This window comes from Carassius gibelio, chromosome B18, assembly GCF_023724105.1.
Source record: "Carassius gibelio isolate Cgi1373 ecotype wild population from Czech Republic chromosome B18, carGib1.2-hapl.c, whole genome shotgun sequence".
NCBI lineage: Eukaryota > Metazoa > Chordata > Actinopteri > Cypriniformes > Cyprinidae > Carassius > Carassius gibelio.
Genome location: NC_068413.1, coordinates 7,996,875 through 8,016,552, shown reverse-complemented (window position 1 = coordinate 8,016,552; position 19,678 = coordinate 7,996,875). Strand labels below are relative to the sequence as shown.

Genomic DNA, 19,678 nt, shown 5'->3' with positions numbered 1-19,678 from the left:
CTAAGACCAGCACTGATTGCAATTATAATAATACTTTTTTTTACTACAATCCATACCTGAGATGTGAGATGGGTTCAACATTTTGCTTGATGGATGATAAAATGGGGAATTTCCAACAGACTGTATGTAATGATCAGAATATATAAAAACCTAGTCAGTCTTCAGTTCTGGCATCATTACCAATATGGTGTTAACCCTAACCAGCTCATTTCAGGATGCTGAGAGGCTATGGTGCAATTAGTCAAGGATGAGATGAGCTGTGTTTGATCCCTTGTGGTAGCGTAGAGTTTCTGCTCCCTGTGAGTTGGTATAACATTTCCTCATTAATTATTGAACCAGGCTGCATGTTGGTGAGTCTCCTTAGTTCCCATTCCATTCACGTCTACAGCGACTTTGGGTCTGCAGGAGGAAAAACACATTTCACAACGGCTCAAAATGTAAAGTTTGCATTTGGTTTCAGTGTCCTTTCAGAGAGATGAACTTAAGGGCCAGCTCTCATGGAGAGCTCCAGGCTCTGACTTCACTAAGGACCCCTGCTTCAGACAGTAGTACCTTTAAGTCTCTTTCTCACAGCAGCAACAACATGAGCGGCCGATTCGAAAGCATTGAAGAGCTTAAAGGAGTCTCTAAACCCACACACCCTCCTCGAAGACCTGTACGTGCAGTCCGTCCCATGAGTGCTCTGAGTGCCAGCGGCTCCTTCCTGCAGATAAACCACCTGCAGGGAGAACTAGTGAGGAAGAGGAAGGTAGGTGCTGACATGATGGAGAACATTAGGGCAATGTCCTGTCTGCACATTCAGAAGGGTGTATTTTACTAGATCATACACATTAATATAGAATTCTGCATTTGTATTTGAGGTCTTTCTCAAATATTCTGACTTGTGCCTCATGTGATTGACATGTACATGTGAAAAATAATTTGTATACAAGTCGTTTTCAGTGAAAGTAAAAAAAAAAAAAAAAAAAAAAATAATACTTTTCCATATATATTTTTTCTTTTAGATTTTTTTTCTTTTTTTGATTAGTTAACCAGAAAAAAACCCTGAAACTAAAAGTGCAACCATGTAAAAAATACAATAAAAAACGTTTAATAAAATAAATGGTAACTTTTGTTAAATGTAAAAATAAAAAAATAAATAAAAAATCTGTTTATATTTATATACAGTATGTAGCTATATATAAAATTATGTTTGTGTATTCAAAAACTACTAAATATGACAAAAACACAAAAAAATGGCTAAAACTTTAAAATAAAAATTTTCAATGGGAAAATACACAAATGTAAACTGATTAAAAATATTATGAACAAAAATTATAATAGTAAAATAAAATCTATCTATCTATCTATCTATCTATCTATCTATTTATCTATCTATCTATCTATCTATCTATCTATCTATCTATCTATCTATCTATAATTAAAAACATTATAAACTATGAGTATAAATTATATAATTTTCAACAAGCTGGGAAAGCTGGCAAATTCTTCAAAATATATTTTGTGCCTTACTGGATGCATATTTCCACTGTATCTGTGTTGTTCAGGAATGTGAAGACCTAAAGAAGGAGAACAAGTATCTGTCTAATGAAATTCACATGGAAAGGATCATGATGAGGACTGAGAGTGAGCTCACCATGAGAACCCTGCGCAATCTCAACCAGGAACTCCAGGCCCAAGTTAAAGAGGTGTGCATACACATCCGGAATCACAGTCAGAGTAGAAGAGCAGAACTGCTAATGCTAGTCGACACTGAAATACTACTCAACTAGTCCAATTGGGTGTTTTTAATGGTAAATAATTTTTTTTTGACTCTTTCCTTTGTAATAATTAGTTGAAACAGAAGCTGCATCTCAGCCAGCAGAGGGCGACACTGTGCTCCAGGGCAGCTGAGGATGCTGATAGAGGACGAGCAGAGGCGGACAAGAGCAGGGCACTAGCGGAGGCTCGGGCAATAGACAGCAGGCAAGAGAAAGATCTCGCAGTAGCTGACAAAACACGGCTCAGTGAAGAACTACATCTGCTGAAAAAAGAGGTACAGATTCAACAGCAAACACATAATGCAAAAGCAGAATAATGAAAAACATAGCTCCACTGAATTAATTTGCATACTGTCATCCATAGCACAATGATGTCCAGCTACTTTTAGCACAAGCTGAAAAGAATTACTTTGAGACCAAGCTAAAACTAGACAGGGTGTCAGGAGAAAAGCAGGCTCTCCATGAGGAGAACAGAACGCTGGAGGGTGAGAGGAACACGTTACGACACAAACTGAAGGAGTTGACTGAGGAGAATGTGAAGATAATGGAAAAGTAAGCTCGAAAGCCTTCAGTAATGCCATCTGTCTTTGGTAATACAAGCATTGTGAATGGATCCTGGCGTGCCAGCATCCAGGCCATTATATATAATGCAATAAAAGCTAAATAGGAATAGTCTGGTTCATGATGCTGTCTGTCACTGTCATCCACTCTCTCTGTAGGGAGGTGAACTCCAGACGCAGAGCTCTGGTTGCTGAAGAGCAGAGAGAAAGGGCAAATAAAGCTCAGCAGGAAGCGGAGCAGGAAAGACATTTAGCTGAGCGGGAGAGGGAAGATCGCACCAGGGAGTGTCTCAGCTGGAGAGAGAAACACCAGGTTCTGGCAGAAGTTATCAGAGCCCAAGAAGAACTTCAGTCTCTGAGACAGACCAAAGCTGTATGTCCCCCATTCCTTATGTGTCCATCTTGAATAAAGTGATAGATTTTTGGTATGCAAGGTTGCATACAAATGATCACAAGTGACAGTAAATACTATTTCTACTTCAAAAAATTTTGTTTTAACTTTTTATTCATCAAAGAATTCAGATTTTTTTTTTTTCATTTTCCACAAAAAATTTAAGCAACAATCTTGAGCATCTAATCAGCATATTAGAATGATTTCTGATGGACAAGTGAAAACTAGAGTAATGACTGCTTTAAATTCAGCTTTGCCACCACAGGAGTAAATTATATTTTAAAATAGGAATTACACTGGAAAAATATTTCACAATATTACATGTTTTTACTGTATTTTACGCTTAGTGAGCTTAAGATTTTTTTTTTTTTTTTCATTTTCTTATTTTAAAAAACATCTTTCCAAACCAAAATTCTGAGCAAAATTCTTAAACGGTTAACATCATGTATTACATTTTTTTAATGTAATATTCACAGGCATAATATTAAATAATAATAATATCAATGATAATGACTGAATAAAAACCTACAGAACCCTAAAAGAATTAACTATGACTTTGTGAAATGATTGTTTGCATTTAGTTTCTGACTTGATGGCAAAATAACACATGCGTGTATCTTACTTCAGTGTCAAGCTAATATTAAGAGCTACTTCCTGTGTATGACTGAAAGCGACCAGAGGGTTAAGATCCTGAAAAATCAAGATGGCACACCAAGGAACTTCACGGTAATGTTTCTTGTCTGTAATTGCAATACATTATTAACAAAATAAACAAGTGTAAACACATCCGTTTTGTTACTATATAACACAGCATTAAATAACATGCACACAGGAAGGAGACCCGGTGTATATCTCCACGCCTGACCTCAACAGTGAAGAATCCGAGAGAAGTTCAGGGAGGTATGTATTACTCAAAGGCTAATCTTGGTAAATAAATGGACTTAATTTGTTTTGTCTGTTCAGCAGGACGATGTTTAGGGTGGCTGCACCTCGAGTTGGACGGGACACAGGCCCAGCACACTTCAGCGAGCTGTCACCAATGGCAGACTCCCATGAATCAGGATTTTCAAGGAGAAACAGGAAAGTGGAATATTTCTGGATCCCCACTGATGAGGAATAAATGTCAAATGTCTAGTTTTAGATACATTGCCTAAACAACAAAATATGGCTTGTAAACAATTTGCTAAATCTCCTACTAGATTCAGTTAGCCTAAATTTAATTTTGTAAAGGTTTTAACCTTCAAACTATACTTTAAATGTTGTGCAAACCAACCGAAACAGTACTGTTTGGTAAAATAGTTCCATCTTCACTAGAAGAGATTTAACAAAATGAAAGCTATGAAAAGTACAATTCTCAGAATATTTCTTACAAATAATGTCAACTAGAAAACTTTAGCTGATCAAGTTTTTCCTTTATTGTGAACTCAGCAATAGTGGTGATGAATACAGCACTAAGCAGCCTTACAATGACATGATCATAAGCCATTTCCTGTCTGACAACTGGATTGCAGTTAACATGTTGGCAAACGCAAGTGTACAAGATTAACTTTGTCAAGTACAGTTAAAACTCCTGTCAATAAAAGGTTGTCTGAGAACCCCTTATTGACAAGGGCAAAAGCCTTTTACCTCATTTTTTCTGGATTTTTCCCATTTTCTTTTACATTTAATAACCCATTAAAAGGCAGGTTAAAATAATCACTTCGATGTTTAAGATTGGAATAATTTGCAGCAGATCAGTGGGACCTGAAGGGCAACATTACTACTGCCATTAAACAGAGAATACATTTCAGTTATCTTTTCAGAACACACTGCAGACAACATTAATAAAGTAAGATGGGGCAACAGAGGCGTTATTTTGACACTAGCTTGATCTCTGCATCTTCAATGGAAAGCACTTAAAATTACTGCTAGTTGAGATATGTATTAGGTAGTGTGTTGTGAAAAATCAAACTAAACAGATGTTCTGGATCTTAATTCATGACTAAAACTTTAGATATCAGAAGCCTGCACTAAATATCGCTTCTTCAGTAGGAGGTAGAAATGGAAACTGCTAACATGTTACAGTGATTACAGTTTTACGGATGTTTGAATCATGCACAAGGGGTGAAGGATATTGCAACCGACCCAGAATAACACTAATAAAAGCGTCAACATCTTAACCTACAAAGGCCATTCAACCAGGATCTCATGATTCATTTTAATCAATCCCCAAGACAGACCGTAAACAAATCATTGGTTCTATAGAACAACAGTTTCACTTCCACTGAGACACTGAAAGGTTTTCTGTCCGGTGTCATGTGAAACCAAAACAAACACGTAAGGAAGATTTGGCTACCACTTTTTCTACTGAAAAAGCGTAGTGGTTCTGAAACTAAAGCCTGACATTGGTTATGATGCGAGAAAACACATTAGAGACGTTATGATAATGGTATTACTATGTCTTTCATTTAATTAATGAGCCTAGCAGCAGTGTACTGTAACTGGCTGAGTGTGAGCTTCTGCAAATAATGCAGGAGCCAAAGAGAAGACAGCAAGTCATGTAGCAGGAAATCAATGTGTACTAGAAGACTATTCTGGTTCATCAGTCAGCTTCCTCCTCGGACTCCTCTTCCTCAGCCGTCTCAAGCCAAGTCAGCCACTGGTTCACCTGAAAAAAAAAAAAAAAAAAAAAGGATTTTACACCTGTAAAGTACATACTTGTACTCAAAAGGATAAAAACCTTCCCATTCGAGAACAGAGTTTACAGTGGTTAAACTTACCTGAAATAAAGCTTTTCCTTTTCCAGGAAATTCTTGGGAAATGTCTTCTTTCCATGCAAGGAAACATTCCTCCTCAATGATCTCCATGTCATAAAAGTGGACAAAGTAGCGAAGCAACATGCCTAAATTACAAAAATAAATAAATGAAATAAAACCTAGAGCCTCAATTATAAAGTAAAAAAAAAAAAAAAATGTTTAATTGATTCAGAAAATCACAACAGGCACAGCAGGTTATGAAAAGTAGTTTTTGTACCTTTTGGGAAAGCATTGGCATTGCAGTGCACCTGCAGGGCATACAGGGCACTGACCTGAAGATCAGTGTGATTATGGAGGAACTTCTGCAAGACTGGCTTGAAGAAGAGTAGCAGTTGCTTCTCCTGGTCCAGCTGCTCTTTAGAAGGGGAGGCCAGTTGCTCATCACCTTCGCTCACACCAAGCTCAGCAAAGATATACTGCAAGAAGCTGTTAAATGGAAAACCAATAATGACCTCAATTATGTAAATCTCAGTCTCGCATTTCTCCATTTATGAAATTAATGCAGATTCAATGGGCTGTACCTGGTCACAAGTATGTTGATGAAGCCCTTGTCGGTGTGGAGTTTGGGAGAAATGTTGTCTTTGATCCACTTGTAGATGGCTTGAGGGGAGGGGTCTGCCTTGATTTGCTTTAGCAGTTCCTTCTCCAGTTTCAGCAAGGGGAAAAGGAAATTTAAACCTTTCCCCTCAAGAATCTCCAGCATGCGGTCCTTATTCTGGTCAATTTCTGAGAAACAAATCTCTAGTTTAGTAAGTCCTATTTAATAGCAAAATATTGACAGAAAACCTAGAGTTGTGTGTAGGAAGACGACATACCAGGAAGCATCTTCTGCATGTTGACCTTGCTCTGCTGGAAGAGATCTGTGAGCCACTCACGGTCCTTGAGCTTGGAAGCTTGCTGGAGGCATAGCAAGAAAAGAGGAAAGTGGTTGCCGTTCTCCAGTGGATGAGCCAGTTCTGCCACACTGACCAACTCTGCAATGATGGCCCGTGCTGCAAACTGTGCTAGGTATGACTTTACCAGAGGAATGTCCACCTCAATCTTAGGGCACTGATCTAACACATTCAGCAGAGCCTGATGACAAAAATAATAATGGAAATTAGATGAAAAACTAAATGTAAATATTTGACTGCTTAAGGGGAAAAAAAAAAGCAAGGTAACTTGCCTGCATGAAGTTTTCCCCAGTGATGAAGCCCTCAGTACGCAGCGTATGGATAAGAGTGCTAGCCTGTTCCCGGTCTTCATCAGTCCTCTCCAGAGAACACAAGATGATCTTACTCAGCATCTCTGGCAGAAAGTGTTTGGGAGCTCTCATCTCTTTCACACCATTGACAGCTTCCTCTATGTTCTTACTGTTCAGATATTCAGTCACAATGTTCTCCTGTTGTAAACAAATTCAGTAAACTATTAGAAAAACTTAACAGTCGATGGTGTGAATGCTTTGAACACAAAAGGGTAGTGCAACAAACAGACACGCACAGTCATTTTCAGCAGTTCCTCCTTAGCAGGTACTGGTTTCTTAGTAGTCTTCTGAGGTTTCTCCTGGATCAGAGGTGGGTTGGTTTTCAGACCAAGTTGAGGAGGCTATAAAGAGCACATGGACTTAAGATTAGTTTTTTCAGTGCAAAGTCATTCCATGGAATTTAAACTAATTGACATGAGATATTAACCCCAACTAGAGAGTTCAGCAAAGCGGAGAGAATTTTCTACCTGTCCAAGTGGTGGAGTCTGTGTCCGTGGAGGTTGAGCACTGGGAGGAATCATGGTGGGAATCTGGGGCTGCAGTTTTGGCACTTGGTTTTTATTCATGAGGAACGACTGAGCAGGTCTAAGGCTGATCTGTAAGCATGGATCATGGGAAAACATACAGAACATTATTAGGCTAGTTACAAAGATTACAATTCTTGATACTATTTTGACAATTCACACCCTCATATCTCATAATCGCAGTCAGCGGACTGGCTGGCCGTTTAAGAGTGAGGGACAGAAGAGAAGCATAAGGAGGAAAGAAAGAACAGGAAGAAACAAAGAACAGAAAGTATGAAAACTGCCATCCAGTGGAGTCCCTCAGAATAACGCGTCTTTTTATAATCACAGGGCGGAAGACGTTTTGGTTTTACTCGGCACTTAGTGTCTCTGGTTTTACCTCGTCTGCATTGAGCTGCCCCTTCTTGAATCGTGGAGGCATGTCCTTAGATTGAGCTTGCTGCTGGTTTGAATGGTTCTGGTTTTGGTTGTGAAAATGCTGATTCTGTCCCTAGGGATAAATAGGTTTAATATAATCTCATAATAATAATGTTTGTTTAATTATTATTATTGCTGTAAGAGCTGCAAAAACATTTATGCTCACCTGGTTAGACTTGATGAAAGGCTTCATACCCAGGTCAAACTGTGACTGTGGTTGGGAAGCCATGTGTCCACTGTGGCCATTGAAAAGCGGATTTGTACGATGTCGTCCAAGGGTGGGGGAAAATCTGTCCTGGATCACACCTGGACCAGTCCCTATGCCACTACCTGCCAAAATAGATACAGTAAAGATGAAGACATGGCACATTTCTCAACAAACAAATACAATTGAAAGGGGATAAACTCACCTGGCATCTGACCAAACATGTCAGCCAATCCCCCAAGAGTTTCTCTATCCAGTTTCATCCTGTTTGGCATGAAAGAGCCTTCTAGGAAGAAGTCCATTCGCATTCCCTGGTTCATGGGTGGAATGAAAACACCCAAATCCTTCAGAGAGGGAAAGATAAAGACTTGTAATATTGTTTTTGTAACTTCACACTTTTGCAACATGACATTTTTTGTAAAAGGAAAAAGAAAAACCTGTGCTGACTCACCTTCACTGCATCTTGACGAATCTGGTTAATCGTCTTTGGTCCGTTGTCAATGAAAGCTTTGCGAGGAACCCAATTGTTCTCTCTCAGCTCCACGGTGTCCTGCAGTAGGAAACGAATCCTTGCAGGCAAATCCTTGTTGTTCATTAAGGATCGCATACGGCCAAAGTACTGATCCATTAAAGACTGTGGGAAAGGATGAAATGGATAAAAGATCATGCCCACAAATTACACTTGCGTAACTTAATGGCTGCTTCATCCACTTAAAACTGCTCCGCAAGAAAAAAAAAAAAAAAGAAAACCATCTCAGTCTAAGAACTGTTTGGTTCACAACAGCAAGACTTAAAAGGCACTATGAGTACTTTCCAAAAAGCCATCATGACATTATTCCAGTCTACCACGTCTGGTTCTTACAAATACAAAGCCAATTTCTAGCAAATTTACCAATTTTAGACACAAGGTGAAAAAAGGACATAATTCAAGGATCAATTTCAGAAAGAACAAGCTGCAGACAATTGCGTCATGGTTGAAACTCATCCCTTACAATCCCACAAATCAACTAAAAACTTATGTGCACTAAACTCATTCCTTGGTAAAAAAACAAAAAACAATTTGTACTTTAAACTTATGGTTACTGGTAACAAGATCATTAAAAATAAACATTTGACCGACGAATTGGTGTTTAAATATTTATCCATCAATGGTACCTTGGCTTTTTCATGGTCGAGTCTGGGCCCCACAGTCCTCATTATCTGACAGAGACACTCCAGATCCTCTCCCATGTCCTTGAGCTGGACCCTCTTCTTTTTCTCCAAAAGCTACAGATAGTGTAGAGAGTGCATGTCATCAAAATCATTGAGCCATCACTAACCAAAACACATAATGGAGTGGAACTAATAGACTGAAATATTGAGTGGGATACACACTGTTTTGATGCACTTATGAAGGATAGATTCATGGATGAGGTCAAGTTTGCCGAGTTCTCCAATGAATTTGATATTGCCAAGCATCTTGATTTTGGCAATGGCACGCTGCTCCTCCTCCTCAGAGGTGAGAGGGTTGTCTTGTTTGTCGTAGACTAAATGAATAGAGAGTTGAATGATAAAAACCTGCAACACAGCACAATCCTTGCAATAAAAAACCACCTAGGATGTTGGGGGAGGGAGTGACTCACTTTCAACATTTTTGGTGCGGTTTTCAAATTCATCTTGAAGCTTGGTAATTAGAAGTCTTCTGAAAGTCTGCAGGTAAATACACAGTACGGTGCACTATTAGAAAAATGAAGCTACAGGGGAAATTTATTTGGTAACCTATGATTTATTTGGGAATTAATACATGTAGCTCTTTAAGATTCAACAACCCATTCAGGAACTCACTGTGCTCTGCTTTTGCGATGACTGGATTTCAGGTGTTGGGCCATCAAAGTTTGGTGCATCCTCTGCCAAACGCAGACATAGCTGAGCATAGAGTGAGCTGTATTTGGGCTCTTCTAGGGCTTTGTCTACGATCTACAGGACAGATGACAGAATGAGTATGTTACCTTAGTAATTCTGTAATGTATTTTTTTTTTTATCTTTAGCATTTTGCACTTTTCAAAAACATTACAAACATCTTTTTAACAGTAGTGTTTTTTTTTTTTTTTAAATGTACTTTTTGGTCATTCAACATAACATGTCTTCCCAGTTTCTTACATTGATATGGTTCAATCAAATTCAGAATGAAACCTGGTGAAAATTTTAAACAGCCAGTAACCATCTTACCAGCAAGATGATTCCTTTGAGGACAAGTTTAGAGTCTACGCCCACATTGAGAAGCTCAAGGCATAGCTTGTCAAACTTTTCAGGGGTCAGTTTATTAAGTATGCTACAAGAGAGAAGCAAGAGCAAAGAATAAACATCTTGAAACAGTTAAAACAAAGAACACTGCACACCACATGTAATTTGTGCTTATCTGAGCTTGAGCGCATCAGCTGACCCAACCACAAAAACATGCTCACAAGGCTCAGGGCACAATGAACAAAAGAGCTCAAAAACAGAGGCTTCTTTAAACTCCATCTCTGTTGAAGTGAATATTCATTCTCCTTAAGGACACTCACCCTCTCACTTTCCTAAATAATGCATCGTGATGTTCTTTGTCATTGGAGGAGTTGACATCTCGTCTAGTGCTTCGTGAAGGAACCCATCTCTGAACGCTAGGCCCTGGGGTTTTCCCCAGGTACTCGCTGAAAGGAAACAAAGCGATTAGAGTCTCCAAAGAGTATTACAAATCTGGACTGTTCTTGACTTTAACAAACCATACCTGTTACCGACAGTCTTGGGAAAGTGCTGAGATGCACCCCTACCTCCTCCTCCGCCCGAAGAAGCACTAGAATTAAAAAAGCAATACTAGATTAGACCACTTCAGAAAACCACTCGCGCGGCAACCACAAGACAATACATAACAGGAGTTGTGGAAACCATTTTAAAAAGCAAAGCAGCAGAAAAAGAAATTGGTGGACCAGTTAATACACCTTAAGACTTTTTACTTTAACGTGGCAAGTACTCCAATATCTGAGTGGCTCCATTTTAAGACACCCATCAAAAAGAGTTCCCCCATCTCGATCAATTTTCAATCTTCAAAAAATTCAGGCAAATGCTTTACCCCTCGGTCATGAGTTAAGTTAAATCGACTGAACTGTCCACTTGCTCAAGGTGACTGGTGTGGCGTCAACGCAGATGATCGGGTCTAAAACGCAACTGAACCAGCGTGCAATAGAGAGAAATGCCAGTCAATATACAATGTTTATAGTGTTTCATCTGAGAGTAAGCCTATACATAGACAATCTTGACTGACATGAAAAGCTTCAACATTGGTAAAATCCCATTTAAATTGGGTGCCTCAAAATGAAGCCTTTTGCTGAATAAACAATGATGTATACATAGGCAATTTGTCATTATATTTTAGGGTACATCTAAGCTATGTTTCTTATTTTGATGGATAACAAATTAAGAAAAACTGGTAGCCAACTCCTGGCCAAAGTATGATCTAAGATCTCACCTGAAACGAGAAGCACCCCCTTCTGCAATCACACTCTCCACTTTGGCGGCTTGACAACGAAGAATTTTCAAAAGAATAATAATCAAAGGGAGGGGTGGGGAAATCCGAACTGTATTAAAGAGAAAAAAAGAAAACAAGGAAAGAAAATCAAGGAACCATGAGAAAACACAAGTGCCATGATCGGAAATGGCTGCGTATCACACATACTGGAGTTACAAGTCTGATCAGATTTAACAATTTCCTCTTCCTCTAAAGATGAAAAACTAGGCCTGCATCAGAGATTGAGATTAAATGTGATCAAAAATTGTTTATAGCACGAATATATTCGGTCGGAATCTAATTATTTATCCTCTTTCATAACAAAAGAGGCCAAACCCTTGCACAATAACGAGGCTAACAAAGAAAAACGGGCAAACATCGTCTTTTGGTTTTCATTTTTTCGGAAAGACTGAAAGACAACCAAAACACCTAACGTTAACGTTTTTAACAATAACGCCAAGAGACATAGCTCAACAATTCCACTAATATTATAGCTTCTGCGTAATAGCCAGAATGCATTTTTTTGTTTGATCATGTAATATTTCCACGCTTCAGGATACAGAAAGAAGCCAAAATAGATATATTAATCTATACAACGACTGACACGTATATCAATATTTTATAAAAACAGCAATTCAAGGAGAAACACTCTCAGGTGTTTGTTCTATAACGACGCCATTTTCTGCATTCACACACTCGTAACAGCAGCCATTTTATCTTACGTTAAATAATAATAAATAACCCTACCTTTACTAAGGCAACCTCAGTTTTGTCTTTGGCTTTGTCCTTCTAAAAGAGAAAAAAGGGATGGATATAAAAATAGATATGTTTTAGAGAGTTTTGAGACGGTAACCGGTCAGGCACGAATGCAGCTCACTGTGGGTGAGAAATGTTGTGCGCGAGCCTCCTCCTGGCTGACTGCTTGACGTCACACAGGAAGTTGATTTGTATTTGTCAGGACTTTTCGTTGGCAGTAATTTTCCGTTATTATGAGAAGGACCACATTGGCTACGGATATTTTTAAATGGTCTCTTACAATTGTATTTATTTATTTCAAATCTGTAGTTCTAACTTCGGAATCATAAATTTGACGATAAACAAAACGGTTGATCATAAAAAAAAGATTACACCTGGAAAATGCCGCTGCATCCATGCAAAGTCCCTTTTTTCTATGGTCTTCGATCCAATGCAACCAGTCAGTATGGATTTAGTGTAGTTCTTTACTGATACGATTGTATTTTAAAATATAATATAAATGTAGGCTATTTTGTACTCTATAAGTCTATTTTTTATTTCCTCTGATGAACTTTGAAAATAAATAAATAATTTTGTGCTAGTCATTTAGGTAATTTTTGTTTTGGCAAATCTGGACCACAAAATGAATGAATGAAATGATAATGAATTAATTATATATACAGTACAGACCAAAAGTTTGGACACACCTTCTCATTCAAAGAGTTTTCTTTATTTTCATGACTATGAAAATTGTAGAGTAACACTGAAGGCATCAAGGGCTATTTGACCAAGAAGAAGAGTGATGGGGTGCTGCGCCAGATGACCTGGCCTCCACAGTCACCGGACCTGAACCCAATCGAGATATGGGTGAGCTGGACCGCAGACAGAAGGCAAAAGGGCCAACAAGTGCTAAGCATCTCTCGGGGAACTCCTTCAAGACTGTTGGAAGACCATTTCAGGTGACTACCTCTTGAAGCTCATCAAGAGAATGCCGAGAGTGTGCAAAGCAGTAATCAAAGCAAAAGGTGGCTACTTTGAAGAACCAACAATATGACATTTTCAGTTTCTCACTTTTTTGTTATGTATATAATTCCATATATAATTCCACATGTGTTAATTCATAGTTTTGATGCCTTCAGTGTGAATCTACAATTTTCATAGTCATGAAAATAAAGAAAACTCTTTGAATGAGAAGGTGTGTCCAAACTTTTGGTCTGTACTACACTGTGTGTGTGTATATATATATATATATATATATATGACCTGTTTGAATTACTTGAACTGATTTAATCTGATACATATTAGATTAAATTAGATTAAACTTTATTGTCATTATGCAGAGTAAAAGTACAGAGCTAATGAAATGCAGTTAGCGTCTAAACAGAAGTGCACAAATATAGTGTTTTATATACATATAAGTGCAGAGTAAGTGAAACTATGATTTACAGAATTTACAGTGGAATGTACAGTGGAGTTGTATAGTATTAAGCAGAATATGTACAGAATATACATAAGAATGCTATGTAGGGATTATATGTACAAATATGATGAGTCTAATAGTTTTACATAGTTCCATTATAGTGCTGTTGATATTTTGTGAAGTTGTTGTCACAGAGCAAAGTGCAATGTTTCCTGAGGCTGCCACTAAAATGATGAAAGGTTCATGTTGAAATCTTCTGACAATTTGGTATTCTGCAAAATATTGGTAAATTAGGAAGTTGCTCTTATGCCTTAGAAACACAGCAGGTTTAAATGAATCTACGTCATTTCAGATTTCCAGTTTCTTCCAGACCAGCACAGTGAGAGACAGGGTGACTGAAGCATGAGTGAACACATTAGGCTATTTCTCCTCTCACTATTCAGAAACAGCTACAACATACTGCATTATTGGAAGTAACAGGGCAGTTTTATTTAAGCTAACCATAAGTGGTTTTTTAATTTACATGACAACTTTCCTTCAAGAAAGACAAGAAAACTAGTGTAGAATAAAGTCCTCCAATGACAAGTGAGGAAGAATTTGACATTAATAACCGTGAAAATGGCATGGAATTGAATGAGTTTTGACTGCAGATGAGAGAAAAGGGAATTGGATAATAATGGGTTGAGCAGGTGAGTGTATTCAATTCAAGACAGATTTGTCTCTAAAGAGAGAACAATGTCAGCAGCATCAAGCAAATGGGAGAAGCTTACATCACAAAGTGTTAATGAAAACCTGAAGATAAGAAACAGTGGACCAAGTGTGTCTGATCATGTGCGCTTAGACAGAATTGCACACAGGCTTGTTATGGGCAACAAAGGGAAGTGCAAACCCTGGCAGTGATAGAATAGTTGGATCAAGGGCAGCAATTAGGCTTTATCTTTGCATCACATAAAAAAGGAACTGTTTCTCGGAGTTTAGCAAGATGTGGGTGGGACTAATAACATGCAGGTCACACTCTTATAAATGGACTGTGACATGCACACAGAGTATAATTTCTTTAGGAAATATGAAACGAAAAGGGGAATCATATACTGTATAGTATGTCCCTTCATGCTGTAATTTGTAAAGTCATTGCAGATAATAAAATACAGTAGAGATATGTACTTTTTATTAAATTATGCAAAGTTTTTCAAATATCCATAACCTCACAATTAAATTATCTTTTGGATGTTTCTGAATAATAATAATAAAAAAAGAGAGACAAATGTAGGTCAAATCAAAGTATTTTAGCACAAAAATTATTTGCAAATCTCATGTACTCTTTTAGCAAAACTCTAAACACTTTCTCATTCACTTAAACACTTATTACACTGTGATGCATTTGTGCTGCAAAATGCTAAACACAAGCAGCAAAAGGTAAAGACAACCAAACCACAGTTGTCATCGTTTACACACAACGGTTCAAAATTGTTCACACTTGTTTTTAATGATGTGATCAAGTCAACTGTGCAAAATACGAGACAGTTTAGAGTGCACAAGTGGCACAGATGACTGAATGATGATACAGACAATCTGAGAAGGAGCAGATGAAGAGTAAATGTAAGAAGTGGAGGATGAGGAGAGAAAGAGTGAGGTTTAGAGAGTGTTTTCAAGGCCGGAGTGTCAGACCAGGGTTTTTTTTTCTCTTTGTCTAGCAAAAAGACAAAATCACTTGTGATGTGGACAAAGTCCTCTGGCTGGTCTCAGGCACAGAATGAATATCTCACTGACCCTGATTTTACAATCCAACAACTTACAGTATACAAGTTGTTGTACTGTAACATGCTATTCATTTAGAAATTTATTTGGATTTTTTGTAGTTGGACCTGAGTATTTTTGCATTATCCAAATGCTGAATATATACAAACATTCAGTACTATTCAATATTCAGCACAATAGTATTCTTGCAGCATACAGTTGGCCTATACAATATATTTACCTTACTCAGTTTCAATTACCATACTTTTTTACAGAATTGGAAAATAGTTTACTCAATACAATCTATGGTACTTTTTTTCTGTAATGTTCTGGATGCTGTGTTCTCCATTTTTCTCTGTAGTGTCTAATGAATGCTCTGTAGTGTTTATTTGATTGACTTTGAGTGCAAGTGAAATCATTTTGCATTGATTGTTTGATTTTGATGGAAGAGTCAGAGGTTTTGTGAATTTAGTTTGAGCATTTGGATTTGTGTTTAAGGTTCGGAGAAAATGAGTGATGGTTTCAAGAAATGTGTTTTAGCAATTCAGAAAAAGTGTCATTTGTTCCTGATGAAATACAAAGCACTATAGTTGATGTTCTTCTCCATGGACTAATCATAAGGGAAGTTGACCTACAGGCTCCTCTAGAAAGTTTCATTATACTTTCACAATACACATACACACTCAAAAAAATATTTAGGCCTTATAAATAAGATTTATGTAATTTGATTGCATATAAATTTTCCATCCATTTGGATTACATATTTTTAATGTAAACGTATTAATAAACTTAATGTGATAAATATATGTAAGTCCTATATAAATAAAACAAGTAACAATTAGATTTATGTAATATTTTCAATTAATCCAATTTATTTTAAATGAATAAGAAATGGGTTTATGTGTTATTATGAAATAAACCTATTTTACTTAAAATGCATCACATTTAAGTAATTTGTATTAATAAACCCAATGTATTTTAAAATCATATTTATAAATTTGTATTTACTTATTCATCACCATTTTCCCTCCCCAATCAAAATATACAACACAAAAAAGAACGGCCAGAGGGTCACTTCATTTCACATTTTTATTTTAGAAATAACAAGCACAAAAGGCAGCAAAAAGAGGAGCTAGCAAGATGGTCTCTGCTCACTTGTACTGTGTTGTGTACAACCTCAACAAAAATTAATGTAATTTCATTCTTTACTTAACAAACCAAGGTTAATTGCACTACTTTATTTATTTGTTTTTTTGCCACAACCATCCTATAACAAATAAATGCAAAGGATTTTAACAGACTGCAGGCACAGTACTTTTTCCTCAAGAACTGTGCTTAAAAAAAACTGCAAAACTTGAGGTAGACGTAACAATCAGGTCAAATCTGATTCAATGACAACACTTGTTAACATTACACAAACATTTTCACAAATCTGTGAAATGCAATAATTTGGAAAAATAGGGTGGTGGTTCTCACGAGTAGAAAAAGTGCAAGTCAAGGGGGAAAATGTAAATATCAGCACATCTCTCAATGATTCACTGAAGCATCTTAATTTTCAGTCCCTGAACTTTTGGCGACAGCTTGGTTGAATCCAGTTCCATCAGGATTTTCTGAAATGCTTCAAATGTGCACTTGAGGTCTTTTGGATAGTTTAGGTTAAGGGCATCAATTAGTCCAAAAAGCATCACACATCCAAGTGTGACACTTGGCAGGTTTTGCAGAACTTCAACTCCTTCTAGAACAACACCAACATCTGAAGGTTCTTCTTCAGGACCAGCACCCTCCGCTCGAATGACATAGATGCCCATTGTTGTCTGTGCAATGAGAGACTCAGCCTCCACACTTTCAGAGTCCTGGAGGATAAACAAAGAAAATAAGATCCCAATGTGTTCCAAGTTTTCCTATTGATTCAGTCATGTAATTGAAATGATAATTGTACTGTGTTCCTGTTTTGCCATGAATAATGTATTAATTTCCCTATCTACACCAAATCTGAGATCAGCATAATGATGTGAGTGTTTCACGATTCTGATTTCATATTTTGCTTACTTTGTAATACCAACTGGATCATTTTATACAGGTAATTTTTAGTTTGATCAATCATGCTCTGTACTGATTGCTGCATAGTTTAATCTTTCGCTGCACACTACACACAAGGGCATAAGCTAGACTGTGATACCAATGAGAAAAATAACTTAATCAATGAAAATTGAAATTTGTAACATGAAGAGAATAGCTTGACACACACTTACCACATATTCTTTGACAAGTGTCTTGATGTCTTCATTGAGGTAGACGCTTAGGCACCTCAGGATACAATCACGCCTGGTGTTTTTGTCTTCATTCTCAAACAAGCATAAGAAGATCCCAAAAAACGTCATTAATTATTAACTAATAGTTCAAGTAAGGCTACATTTTAAAGAGGTAGTTCACCCAAAATTTACAATTATGTCATAAATTTTGTCCAACTTTTGTTCATCTTCAGAACACAAATGAAGATCTCTTTTTAAGAAATCTGAAAACTTTGTTTCTCCATTGACAGCTACACAATCACCACTTTGACGCTTCAAATAATTCATAAAGAGATCATAAAACTATTCCATATGAATTGAGCATTTTAGTCCAAATTTTCTAATGAGACATGATCGCATTTTTTTAATGAACAGACTAAATTTAGGCTTTTATTGTATAAACATTGATCAGCAAACATAAACAGAAGCTCAACCGAACCTGCTTAACACACTAGAACAAACCTCACTGGTTCTCGCACATCAATGCAAAAATTCCTGAGCTTCCGTTTACTCTAACTGATGTGAGGTAATGAATGTTTGTTTGTGAAAAAAAGCCTAAATTCAATCTGTTAATTTCTTCAGAAATTTTGGACTAAACTGCTCAATTCATATGGAATAGTTTTATGATGTCTTGATAACATTTTTGGAATGTCAAAGTATTGGTAGTGTAGCTGTCAATAGAGGAACAGAAACCTCTCAGATTTCATTAAAAATATATTTGTTTGTGTTGTACAGAGCCCTGCACATGACATGCAAGAAAAAAAAATTTAATTGTGCACACGATTTAGCGAATCAAGGGAATGAATTATTAAATTGTGCGCACGATTAACTTTTTTTCTTGCATGTCATGTGCGGGGCTCCGTAGTGTTTCGAAGATAAGTTACGGGTTTGGAACATCATGAGGTTCAGTTAATAACGCTTTTTTATTTTTGGGTGAACTAATACACTATTATAAAACACTATACACAGACAATAATCTTAATTATTTAGCAACTTATTTATATGAATAATGTTTTAAAAATATTGTGCATAAACAATAATGGCAATAAAGTTCTTTAATTTGAATAGAGAGAAATAGAAAGACTGTGCGCATGTGTGTGAAAGAGACTGAGATGTCCTCACTAATAAATCAAATAAATGTGTATTTAATGTGTAAGAAAGATTGTGTTCTTGGCATCTCAGAGGGATAGAGAAAGTGTGTGTGTGTGTGTGTGTGTGTGTGTGTGTGTGTGTGTGTGTGTGTGTGTGTGTGTGTGTAGTGTGAGAGAGATTTCTGAATTCCTGTCAAGTCAAATGAGTAACTGGTTGAAAAAAAAAGCAAAACATAAAAACACACTTACTTTAGCTGTCAATGCCATTATGGTGTGGATTTTCTGTCCTGCACATCCTCCTTTGTGACGGAACACCTTCATCAGGCCATCAGTGTATTTGTCCAGTTGACCAATGAATTTTGATATCAGCGGAACAGTTGTTATACGCATGAACTCCAAGTTGACCTGAAAAAAGATGAAAAAGGACACAAAATAATATATTTCACCTTATACAAGATGTGTTAGTGTATAAATCTGCACTTCCGTTTCAAACAACACTTAACTACTTACTTCTCCAATTTCAAACAATGCTGGCCATCTGTTTCGGACCTCTGTAATCATTGGCTTCTGAAGAATTTATTGTCGTTGGTATGAGAAGGTACGCTGCATCTTTTCCTTGATAACGGTCTCGTTATTATTTTTTTTAACCTCGGTCAATAGAGCAACCCTTTCCACCTCCAGGCTGTCATTGGTTTCACCTCTCGGATGGTTTGGACAGAAATGAACCTCTGCCCTCCGTGGCTTTTTTATGTTTGCAGCTGGTTTTAGTTAGAAACAAAAGCATACTTTTGATTATGAAGTAACAAAGCCAGCATTATATTTTTTGAGAATTATTAGAATAGTACTCGCATTTACTAATTGCAGTAGTTTATAACTTGTCTTTATTTGCCGTCAAACGTTAAACCACAGAAAAACAGCAGACCAACAGCAAAAGACACAGACGGGGTAACGTTAAAACCATGGTTCACATAGAACACCCGACGATT

At 37.1% G+C, this 19,678-nt stretch overlaps 3 protein-coding genes and 1 non-coding gene across 4 annotated transcripts; 1 reads left to right on the top strand and 3 right to left on the bottom strand.

The window, feature by feature from the left end:
* Positions 1 to 475: 475 nt before the first annotated feature.
* LOC127977089 (trichohyalin) lies at positions 476 to 4,314 on the top strand. Its single transcript, XM_052581775.1, has 8 exons — positions 476 to 748; positions 1,548 to 1,688; positions 1,835 to 2,035; positions 2,125 to 2,312; positions 2,480 to 2,693; positions 3,339 to 3,437; positions 3,544 to 3,611; positions 3,678 to 4,314. The coding sequence occupies exons 1-8, from the start codon at positions 476 to 478 to the stop codon at positions 3,829 to 3,831; spliced, it is 1,338 nt and encodes a 445-aa protein (XP_052437735.1). The 3' UTR covers positions 3,832 to 4,314.
* Positions 4,103 to 12,346, bottom strand: LOC127977470 (eukaryotic translation initiation factor 4 gamma 2). Its single transcript, XM_052582339.1, has 22 exons — positions 12,166 to 12,346; positions 11,380 to 11,488; positions 10,984 to 11,078; positions 10,642 to 10,707; positions 10,439 to 10,564; positions 10,104 to 10,206; positions 9,720 to 9,851; positions 9,518 to 9,584; positions 9,270 to 9,421; positions 9,051 to 9,161; positions 8,347 to 8,529; positions 8,101 to 8,239; positions 7,857 to 8,020; positions 7,653 to 7,763; positions 7,217 to 7,345; positions 6,986 to 7,090; positions 6,672 to 6,887; positions 6,322 to 6,580; positions 6,028 to 6,232; positions 5,724 to 5,932; positions 5,471 to 5,592; positions 4,103 to 5,358 (listed from the first exon to the last, which is right to left on the bottom strand). The coding sequence occupies exons 3-22, from the start codon at positions 10,992 to 10,994 to the stop codon at positions 5,293 to 5,295; spliced, it is 2,676 nt and encodes an 891-aa protein (XP_052438299.1). The 5' UTR covers positions 10,995 to 11,078; positions 11,380 to 11,488; positions 12,166 to 12,346; the 3' UTR covers positions 4,103 to 5,292.
* LOC127978056 (small nucleolar RNA SNORD97) lies at positions 7,432 to 7,608 on the bottom strand. The gene has a single exon (XR_008158498.1). It is a non-coding gene; the product is annotated as a small nucleolar RNA SNORD97 (small nucleolar RNA).
* Positions 12,347 to 16,381: 4,035 nt separating the features above from the next.
* Positions 16,382 to 19,468, bottom strand: LOC127977085 (uncharacterized). The gene is made up of 4 exons (XM_052581772.1): positions 19,203 to 19,468; positions 18,942 to 19,097; positions 17,563 to 17,655; positions 16,382 to 17,163 (listed from the first exon to the last, which is right to left on the bottom strand). The coding sequence occupies exons 1-4, from the start codon at positions 19,251 to 19,253 to the stop codon at positions 16,846 to 16,848; spliced, it is 618 nt and encodes a 205-aa protein (XP_052437732.1). The 5' UTR covers positions 19,254 to 19,468; the 3' UTR covers positions 16,382 to 16,845.
* Between the last annotated feature and the right edge of the window lie 210 nt (positions 19,469 to 19,678).